The sequence below is a fragment of the Meles meles genome, chromosome 1 (genome assembly GCF_922984935.1).
Source record: "Meles meles chromosome 1, mMelMel3.1 paternal haplotype, whole genome shotgun sequence".
NCBI classification, from domain to species: domain Eukaryota; kingdom Metazoa; phylum Chordata; class Mammalia; order Carnivora; family Mustelidae; genus Meles; species Meles meles.
This window is the reverse complement of record NC_060066.1, coordinates 199143326-199154368: the sequence shown is the minus strand read 5'-3', so window position 1 is coordinate 199154368 and position 11043 is coordinate 199143326. Positions and strand designations below refer to the sequence as shown.

The following is an 11043-nucleotide window of genomic DNA, read 5'->3' as shown; positions in this document are numbered from 1 at the left end:
CTCTGCCTCTGTTTCCCACTCTGTGAGGCACAGGTTCACTTCCAAGCTTGGCTTAGATGCCTTGTAAAAAGATAAAAGAAAAAGGAAATATAGTAATAATGATGATGATGATGATGGCCAAAGAGCCCCAGGCCTACCATTGTAACTTTGGACAACTCATTGACTGGCTTAGTGCTTGCTCTATTCGTAAAACAGGAAGAAGAGGGAAGGGAGAGGGACCGGGGAACTGGCGGAGGGGGAGGAGGCTGCGGCAGCGGCGGGATTCGGGGGCAGAATCCCACTGCGAGGAAGAGACCAGGCTGCGGAGCTGCACCCTCGGTGCTACCAGCAGCTCAGCTCCCATCTAGCCGCCGCCTCTCCTCGGGCAAGCCAGCACGTCTGTGAAAGCGAGCTAATAATATCCGGTTCGCCGGTCACCGTGAGGTTAGACGAGGTAAAGCTCGCCAAGCACGCGGCGCACTGTATATAGTCTAATACTCCCACTAACTCCTCTTGCGGCCGACACACGGAGCCAACGGGAGAAGGAGAGAAACTATTTCTGGCCACGGTGGGAGACGAAAAGGGCGCCAAAGGCTCTATCGTCAGGTACTTAGAGCCCCGCTCCAGCAAAGCCAGCCCCAGCGCCCCGCGGCCCGGGAATCAGCAACTCCAGCTGTGCCCTCCAAGTGCGCGCGCGCGCGCGCGGTCGGACCCCCGCCCCGCCCCCAAGGCCGCGCGCGAGGGGCGGGCCCGCTTCCTGCTGGCGTCCGGGCCCCGCGCGCCCCTGCCGGCCGCCGACCTCGGGCGCCTGCGCCGAGCGGGGACGCGCGCGCGACGCCGGCAGCCCGGCCGGGCCCTGACGCCGCTCGCGCCCCCGGCGAGGCTGCGGCTCCCGCGAGCGTCGAGGGCGTGGCGGCTAGGCTGCGGGCGGCGGGAGCCGCGCGGACTGTGTCCCGGCAGCCGCCCGCCGCTGTCTCCCCGGCCCCCGCTCCTCGCGGCTCCCCGGCTCCCGCGTAGCCTGTCGGGCCGCCTGGGCCTCTCCCCTTCCCGCCTTCCCTCCTTCCTGCCGCGGCGGAGCGCGCAGGTGAGTCCCCTTCGCAGGGTGGGGCCGGCGCGCGGCTTCTCCCAGCACGGTGTTCAGGCAGCACTGGGGAACGTGGGGGCCGCGGGGTGCGGAAAGTTAAAGAAAGAAAAATAGACGGAAACAGTCTGCAGATACCCGAGAGAGGTGGGCGTTCCGGTGCCCCAGACCCCAGAGATGCTGCGCGTCCAGGGTCTTGTCCCTCTCGTGCCCAGCGTCTTCTCCGGCAGCTCTGGGGTGGTGCCTTGAAAAACAGAACCAAGAAAATTCTTCTCTCCTGTCCACCGGCAGTTTTCTCGCAACAGTTCGACTCTGAATAGCTCACAGTCCCATTTTGCCCCTTAAGGCAGGAAAGGTGCCGTTGGTAAAACAGGGACGGCCGGGAGTTTGAAGCCCCTCTCCACCCCCTTGATAATGCACGACTAGCCTTCGCTTTACTAACTCACTAACTTCGTGGAACTTGTCTGTCTGCTTCCATCTGCTGCCTGGACCGGTAGAGTGACAGTGGTCTGTTTGCAGGCTGCTCACTCCAGCTTCCGTGCAAAATCTGATCATCTCCTTTAGGGATTACGAGTCTGGTGTAGGGAGCAGGTCAGACCCGTGTCTCAGGGACAAACCAGGATTCTTTGAAGTGATGTTTTAGTATGTTGCTCAAAGCCAAAAATATTCTCCCCCCCCAATCGAAAATTACCTAGCACAACACGTTATTTACACTTTTCATAGAATTCTCTGCATTTCATGGAAGTCTCTGATGTGCTCCTTGGTAAGAGAAGCAACTGACTTATTTGTAGCTGTGATTGCATAGGATTCAGAATAATTTAAGACTATTTCATTAGCTCTGGTTCAATTTATTTAATTATAAAAAATACAGCATGGAGACCCGGGGTATAGATTCTTGTGCCTCACACAAATTTGTACCTTTGGGCAGGGACTTTTTGTTGGTCTTGAGGAATTTCTGATGGAGGAAGAAAGGCTTGAGGACTGTGCCGGTTCTTTAGCCGTGCCATCAGCTTCAAGTTTAACTGCCTCCGCAAACCTTTTCTTTCCTGGCGTGGGAAGAGATTGCATCGCTTTTAGGGAAAACGAGATTTTTCCCATTTGTAAAGCTTTTAAATATGTGGAATGTCAGGGGTTACAAATGAAAGCACATTTTGTATGGTGCCAGAGGATTTGTTGGTTGAAAGACTTAAGCAAAACATCGTGATAAACAGTGCGATTTGGAAATCCATTAGGCTGAAGCCTGTGAAATAACAGAAGGTCTAAAGTTCAATACCATTTGTTATTTAGACCCCCCCCCCCAAATTCCCCAGAAGGTGGGGGTCAGACAGTGGATCTCCACTCTCCTTCTAGAGTGTAGAGGGTATAGTGAGGGAAAATGCGTTATATACATTTTATACACAAAATAGCATCAGCTTTTTATATTCTCTACCTTAATAGGTCTTTAAAACCCATTATTTTCATATGATCCCACAGTTGATTGTTTTGCTGTTGTTTGTTTCTGTTCTGTCTCTCACACTAAGAAATACCACTATTCCTGGTGGAGCACTGAAACTCAATGATTATAATAGGACCGATTCTAAATTATCTGTGAAAAGAGGGCATAGGTCATTGAAACATAAAAATTACAAAAATCTGATTTTCACCTACTTTAGTTTTGCACCAAATATTTCTTCCCCACAACTACTGAAAAGCAGTACAAGTCTACCTATAAGTGGTAAATGAGGAGGGAATAGAAGTTGGAGACTTACATGATAGCTCAGGGCCCCCATACTGACAATTCTGAGGGTTTCTTTGAAAAAAGAAATTTAGTCCAAATTCTGATTTTGAGGTTTTAAAAAAGAATCCAGTAGTTCAACAACATCTATAAGTATTGTCCTTATTTTATATATGAGAGAACGAGTAAGAAGCCAGATGACTTACTGCAAGGTTATTTATCAGGCATGTGTAGAGCCGGAAAGGGAGTACTTGTTCCCAGTATTGTTCAGTCTCATTTTGAAAACATCAAAAAATAATAAAGTGCATCTAGCTAAGGCATTTTAAAAGTTAACCAAGTTGAGAAGTGTACTATTTTGAATAATGATAAAAAATAAAATCCTAACGGAGGAGGAACTTACCTTTTTCCGATCAAAGCTTAAAATACAAAGTCAAATGCACGTGCCTGATGTTTTGTCTTGATGGATTACTTTTGTCACAAGGCTTGTAGTAGAGCAGATGGTCACTAGTTTTCCACTCATTTGATATATCCATGAAGAAACGATTTGCCAGAAGCCAGCCACAGCTACAGTTGCCCTGAGATGATGCTAAACCCTGATTAGCACAGACCTTTGCTTACAGAAGCTGGAGGATATTGGTTCAGCCTTTTCTGTTAAACCAAGGTTTGATCTTATAATAGTTGGAGTGGGATAGAGTTTGCAACAACTCCAGGACCAACAACATAGAAACAATGTAGTTTTGTAACTTTCTCCTTTGTCTTAATAAAACCAAGCTTCTACCAGGGAAGTCACCATCTAGGATGATTTCTTTACAGATGTGCTAAGATTGTCATGTCCACTGGTTGATTTTGATCAGCTCTCTTTTTCTGTTCAAATCTAACTGCAGTTATGTTGTCAGAAAATTATGAAATGGTCGATGGTGTTGTCTTAGGCTATATCCAGAAAAATGTCCTGGTTTGCCTTCAGCAAGTTCAGCAAGAGAACTATCATCTGAAAGATAGTATCTCTGATATTGTGGGCACTGAATTACAACATAAAATTCCATGAAACCCATAAAAAAAGCACTGTGGCCTTTTTTTTTTTTTCAGCTAGCTGTCTGTTTTTAAATTTTAAATGTGTTCTTCCTGGAGCCCTATTACTACTGTCAGGGGTTGCTCTGAGCCCTTTTCATTGTCCATCTGCCACTGAACAGTTTTCTTGAAATGATACAAAGTATTCATTTTATCTTTTGTGGCCTTTTTGTTGCTTGGAATTAAATTATTTGGTTATGTATTTTTCTCACTTTATTGTTTTAATATCTGTTCCACTGATGGTTCTGGTATTCTTGGCATCCTTTCAACCCAACAATGCCCTGACGTAGATTGTGCCTGTGTGAAAATAATGGTTGAGCACTAACTGTATACAAAGCATTGTTCTGAGCACTTAGCATTTAATCTTTCTAACATCCTTATTAAGTAAGGGTTATTATTTTATAATTCTGTTTTACAGTTGAGGAAAGAGGAAGGGAAGCAAAATAATTTGCCTAATATAGAGTACTGGGGGAGCCAGAGTTTGAATCTAGAAAATTAATAATGGAGCCTGACTCTTCCCGAGATATACTTAAAGACTGTTCAAACTTGTTTGCAGTTACTATGATAAATCATCAATCCATCCTTTTTTTTTAATTATTATTATTTTTATTGATTTTTTTTTTTTAGAGAGGGAGTGAAGGAGAGAGCATGGGGTGGGGCAGAGAGAGAGAGAATCTTAGGCAGGCTCCACACCTAACACAGAGCTGAAGCAGGGCTTGATCTCCTGACCCTGAGATCATGCTCCCAGTCCAATCTAGAGTCGGGTGCTTAAACAACTGAGCCACCCAGGCACCCCAAAATCCAGTCTTTTAAAGTGTATCAAATATACAGTAATGTATAAGTGAAAAAAAAATGTAGCAATACTATAAAGGTTATTTGAATCTCTTGGGACAGGGGCACCTGGGTGGCTCAGTGGGTTAAACCTCTGCCTTCGGCTCGGGTCATGGTCTCGGGTCCTGGGATCGAGCCCCGCATTGGGCTCTCTGCTCAGTGGGGAACCTGCTTCCTCCTCTCTCTCTGCCTGCCTCTCTGCCTGCTTGTGATCTCTCTCTGTCAAATAAATAAATAAAATCTAAAAAAAAAAAAAAAAGAAAGAAATCTCTTGGGACAAAAAGCAGATTATTTAACAATAACCTAAAAAATTTGAAGAGAAAATAACCATAAAGACATTATTTGGATAACTGACAAAATTTGAATATAGATGCTGACTTAGGTAACAGTATTACCAGTGTCTGTGGATTGTGTAAGAAAATGGTCTTGTTCTTACACAGTGAAATACTTAGGAGTAAAGACAGCACATTTATCTTACATTCAGTGGTTCAGGGGAAAAGGTATATGATTAGAACGATTTTAAAAATGGGCATAAATTAATTAATCAGTAACTCTGGGTAAAGAGTGTACAGGCATTCCTTGTAGTATTCTTACTTTTCTTTTTGAAATTTTTTCAAAAGAAAGTTACCCCAGAGTGTAGGTAGAAAACAGGAAATAAAGGTGTAACATTCTAAGAATTTTTTTTTTTTTTTAAGTCAAGTTAGGGATTGTTTCCTGTGCTCTGATTTTTTTTTTTTTTTTTTTTTACCCCTTTTCAGGGGTTGGAGGAAGGATCTTGAAACAAACAAACAAAAATCTTATCAAAATTTGGTTGATTTTCTCATATTTCCAAATCTAGAAATTCACTCCTCTCCAGCTTTCCAGCCTCCAAATTACCAGGCACAGTATTTTCTTCACCTCTTTAATGGATTGGGAGTGGGGCGAGATTAAAAATATTAGTGCCTCCATAAGAGATAAGATATAAAGACAGTCTACTTTTAGTGGTATTAAAAGTTAAACTGGGTTGGTTATATCATTTCCCTGCCTGAAGGCCTTCATTGGCATGCTGACATTGACTGGTTTTTATATCAGGACTCTGTAACTCTACTTTCAAGGAGTTTGGTCCACACCCCCTTTTTAAGTCTGTGTCATGCCACCCCACAAGTACGGTACCCTGTGGCCACGTCAGATCTCTGTGCATGCCGATCTGTCCTGTCTCTGTCCATGAACTGTTAGCTTTGCCTGGAATGCACCCCAACATTTTTCTGCTGAAAATCTTTAAGTCTGTCCATAACATCCATGGGGAAACTTAATTTTCCAGGGCGCCTGGGTGGCTCAGTTGGCTAAGCGTCAGTCTTCAGCTTGGGTCATGACCCCAGGGTCCTAGGATAGAGTCCCGCATCAGGCTCCCTGCTCAGTGGGGAGTCTGCTTCTCCCTCTGTTCCTTCCTCCCCCTCACTTGGGTTCTCTGTCTCACATAAATAACTTAAATCTAAAAAGAATAATAATCAGTGGGGTAAACGTAGTGCTATCTGCTTTCACTCAGCAGTCCTTATTAAGCATGTACTGTGAGCCAAAAACTCTGCCAGGGACTCGGGACTCAAAGTCGCTGCCAGTCTGGTAGCTAGGAGTGATTTGTAAACAAATAGTTGTGGATAAGTATATAATAGAGAAGTGAACAAAGTGCTCAGAGAGCTATGAATGCTAAGTGACAGCTTGGTCTCAAAAGATGACCGTGAAAGCTCCAGTGAGATAACGTCCTCCCCCACACCCCCGCACCAGGCCCCTTTCCAGATTGGAGATTTCCGGCACAATCATCTAATTAGAGGTATAATGTTTAAAATAACGGCAGTACCTGTTTGCTACCCAGGTAGATATGTATAGTCGAAGGCCAGAAAGACAAGTCTGGAACTCCAGAGAGGGAGGTTGAGTCTGGATATATGAATCACACAGACCAGTGATTTTCGGTGTGTGTAGGCCGGAAAGAGCGAGAAGCAGATCGGAATCTCTTGGGGTCGTATACTTTTTCCAAGCTCTCCCCTCCCCTTCATTGCCCCAAATTCTGCTCTTGCTCTGGTGACACCCTTCCCAGCTCACAGTCGACTGTGGAGAGTGAGAGGCAGCCTCAGGCCCGTGCGGTGTGTGTGTGTGAACCTTAGGGTAAGCAGGAGACACAGCTGAGCAGCCCCGGTGGTTAAGTGGTTAAATGCTGGAGTGTGGGTGAAACCGCCCAAGAAGAATCAGAGGAGGAGGAAGGAAGGGGATGAAACCTCAAAGAGCCCAAGTCAAGAGGGTAGGTGGAGACCGAGGAGCCATCGACAAAGCGGTGGGGAGGAGGGAGCGCCAGGAAGGAGGGGGACCCGGAAGCAAGAGGCCCTGCCAGGTTGTGGGGCGAGCGGGTGGGCAGCAGTGCCTGGTGCTGCAGACGCAGGCCTGTGAGGGCAGTGTCAGCCCCACGACATGGTAGAAGTCCGGTGGCACCCAGTTTGCCGGCGACCGTGGTTGAGGAACAGCACAGCAGAAGGGGAATTGGTAGGAAAGGTGAGGGAGAGGCAGGTGGAGACGTAGATGGAGGGGCAGGTAGAATCCACAAGGAAAGGTGTTGTTTTTTATTTTTTAAGATTGGGTGAGTGGGGATGGGAAATCTTAAATAGGTGTGTGTTCGCTGAGGAAAAGGAACAGATGGAGAAGGAGAAATTGAAAGTATAGGAGCTAATTCGTGGAACAGAATTCCTTTAGAAGCGGTTAGCATTGTGGAGGAGAAGAAATTCTGCTTTGGTGGGAGCTCCTTGAGGATAAGAACTATTTCTTACCCATCTAATATCCCTAATAATACCTGTCATGCAACAGGCATTCAGAAAATATTTAATTTTTTAAATTTTCTCTCTTTTTTTTTTTTTTAAGATTTTTATTTATTTATTTGACCCAGAGCGACAGCCAGAGAGGGAACACAAGCAGGGGGAGTGGGAGAGGGAGAAGCAGGCTTCCCACCGAGCAGGGAGCCTGATGTGGGGCTTGATCCCAGGACCCTGGAAACATGACCTGACCCGAAGGCTGATGTTTAGCCGACTGAGCCACCCAGGCACCCCCAGAAAACATTTATTAAAATGAGTAAGGATTTTACTTTTGGGGATTAGTCTTTCCTGATGGGCATAGTAGAATAATGAAAAGAAAAAAAAAAACTCTGATCTTTTTAGCCTATCATTAACATCTGTCATGTACTCTGTATAAGCAATATTTTTACAGCATTTTGTTCTTTGAAATAACATGGCAGATCACAAATGAAGTAGTATTAAGGTACTAGTAATCGTGAGTACTTAATTTTTCTGTGCCCGATTGGTATTTCTTAAATTCCATTTCAGCATATTGAAATACGTTATGCTCAAGGCACTGTGCTTGGAGTTCATCAGAAGAGACAGACGTGCACGTAAAGTCCATGGAAGACAGACTCTGTTCCATTATTTAACAAAGGAACACTATCAGCTCAGTGCCTTGGAGTTAAAATTAATTTTTAAATGCTCAGAAAAAGGACATCTCTTTGATTGTTGTCTGTGTCAGATTTTGCCTTTTTAAAATATTTCTTTTTGTTGTTTAATTTATTTATTTCAGGGGGGCAGAGGGAGAGGACGAGAGAGACTCTTCAGCAGGCTCCACACCCAGCACAGAGCCTGACGCAGAGCTCGATCTCACCATGATCTCACTGAGATCATGACCTGAGCCGAAATCAAGCGTCAGACCCTTAACCGACTGAGCCACCCAGGTGTCCTAAATATTTCTAATATTAACAAAGACCTACTTTATATAGAACTTCTGGTTCTGTTGAACTTAATTCTTCGGGAGTGTAGGCAAAAAGAACAGACTGGTGAAGAAGGGTGAAGTCATGTCCTTGCAGACAGATTTCACGGTGCAGATGGTGAAAGAATCGTGTGGGTTTTAAAACGCTGCCAGTTTCAGTGTTGTAGACCAAAAACCCAAAACAAATATGTGAAGGCAGTTCTGGTTCACATTTTCCTTCCTACTGCTTGTAAACTAGTGTACAGATTCACTCGTTTTGTATTGCCCCCGCCCCCCATTTTTTTCCCCAATTCCACTAGAAAACTTTTTTGCCTTTTTTTGGTCCTATGTCATTGCCAGTGAAATATACGAGATAAAATATGCTAAGCAGAGTAGAACATGTAGAATTTGTGAGGACTGTAATGAATTGATTTAAGACTCCGGTTTATCTTTCCTGAACACGATTGCTTCCGTTGATGAATTGCTGTCTTGGGAATTGACTGAAACAGTATTTGGCCTTCCACAATCTTATTTTTTTGCTGTTTTGTTTTTTAACACCAGATGCCTTGTAGACACCTTAGGACTTTAAAAACGGAGAAGACCTGCTGTTAGGGGATAATGCTGGGGGACACAATGAAGTCTTGGAATGACAGCCAGTCAGATCTCTGTAGCAGTGACCAAGAAGAGGAAGAAGAGATGGTTTTTGGTGAAAATGAAGATGATTTGGAAGAGATGATGGATTTCAGTGATCTGCCTACCTCACTTTTTGCTTGCAGTGTCCACGAAGCGGTGTTTGAGGAGCAACAGCAGAAGGTAGGCACGCTTCCTGCCTTCCCCTGCATTTGGTAGCGGGTTCAGTGGGGCCGCGGGGAAGGAGCAGATCGCTGCTGCGCATTTGCCGAGTTCGTTCCTGGCCCGTGACATGTACGAAAAGCACGCATCGGGGTGCCTGGGTGGCTCAGTGGGTTAAAGCCTCTGCCTTCGGCTCAGGTCATGATCCCAGGGTCCTGGGATCGAGCCCCGCATCAGGCTCTCTGCTCCTCAGGGAACCTGCTTCCTCCCCTCTCTCTCTCTCTGCCTGCCTCTCTGCCTACTTGTGATCTCTGTCTGTCAAATAAATAAATAGAAACAAAACAAAAACTGAAAAAAAAAAAAACAACCCAAAACCAATAGAGCTAAGAGCAGAGAAGGGTCCTATCCATTAAAAGTAATCCAGAGGTGTGGCCAAGATAGTCTATTAAAAAAAAAAAGAAAAGCACGCATCAAGGCTTAGACATTGCTGCAACATTTTTAATTGTATTTTATGAGCGTCCTGGTCTGCAAGACATAGGAAGTATTTCAAAATTAGCCCTTTCCCCACAAATACTTTGAGAAGCACTGGTTTATAGTGAACTCTGAACCAGGTCTTACGAAGTCCTCATTCATTCATTCATTCATTCTTTCATTTTTGGAGCCTGTGATTAAGGAAAAGCTAGTGATTTTTATCCTGGCTTCCTATTACTTGGGAGTAAATTCATATAAGCCAGAAGTGTTTTAAGCTTTTTCTGAGGCTGATTACATAATTAGGACTATTTATAAATTCATTGTAACAGAATTGTTAGCATTTCTTGTATTACTTTATACAGTTTGGGGAAAAATGACTGAATTTATTTTTTAAAGGCTACTCTCCTTTAGTTCATTCATTATTTACCTGGAAAGAGAGGTTTTGTGTGTGGCTTTTTTTTTTTTCCATCATGACCTCACAAAAGCCTATAGGTCTCAGTCATACCAAAGTAAATATTCTTGTCATTGGTAGAAATTTTGCATGTGCTGAGACTTTTTTCTCAACATACCAATTTTCTGTCTGTGCACCCAAAGAATTTTCTAGTGGCTTTCTTGGAGAGAACTTCATATGGTTTCACTCATTACAGACTCAAGTGTGTAAGGCACTGTGCCACTTGCTTCCAGAGATAAGAGTAGGAATAGAAGCAGCTTCTGCCTCAGACCATGTACTGTCCTGCCCGGGAGATGATAAGTAATTCGGCATAAGATGGAACACTAGTGGCTTTCGAGGCACTTGGAAGTACATTGAGGTGTCAGAGGACAGGAGGACAGCCAGCTGGAGGGAAAGATCATCCGGGGAGACGTCATTGGAGAAGAGCGGGGCGAGCCGGGGAGGAGGTTAGCAGGGAAGGGAAGGGGAATTCTGGCCACAGGGAACAGAACGAGCCCATGAGCTGACTCCAGGAAGTGCGGACACTTCAGGGAGGAGCTCTTGTGGCAGGTGCACAGGGGAGACGAAGCCAAGGTGAAGTTAAATCCAGCTGGAAAGGTGAGCGTGGGACGTCCTGCAAAGTTCCAAGGGGTTTGCCCTTCTTCGGGAAACAGTCTTCTGAGCAAAGGGGTGATGAGAAGTCCGTATTAGGAATGTCTGTGGACAACGTGTGAAGATCAGGGCGGTGGAGGTGGAGGGAGAGCCCGAAGGGAGGGGCCCCGGTTAAGAAGGCGGGGTAGAGTGAGGGGGAACCGCCAGTTTTGTACCCCTTTCAGCTTTGTTTTCGTTTCTTTCTCAAGCTCAGCCATGATGCAGACCGTTTGAAATCATCCTTCCTAGTTTTCTCAAAAGTTTTAAGAGCTC

General features: G+C 45.1%; 1 protein-coding gene across 2 annotated transcripts in view; it reads left to right on the top strand.

The window, feature by feature from the left end:
• The first annotated feature begins 799 nt into the window (after positions 1-799).
• Positions 800-11043, top strand: part of RCAN3 (RCAN family member 3) — a 36160-nt gene continuing 25916 nt past the window's right edge. For both annotated transcript variants that reach the window (XM_046015881.1, XM_046015885.1), the window contains exons 1-2: positions 800-1063; positions 8988-9239. In XM_046015881.1, the coding sequence (XP_045871837.1) occupies positions 9045-9239 (195 nt within the window). In that variant the 5' untranslated portion in view covers positions 800-1063; positions 8988-9044. The remainder of the gene's footprint in view (positions 1064-8987; positions 9240-11043) is intronic.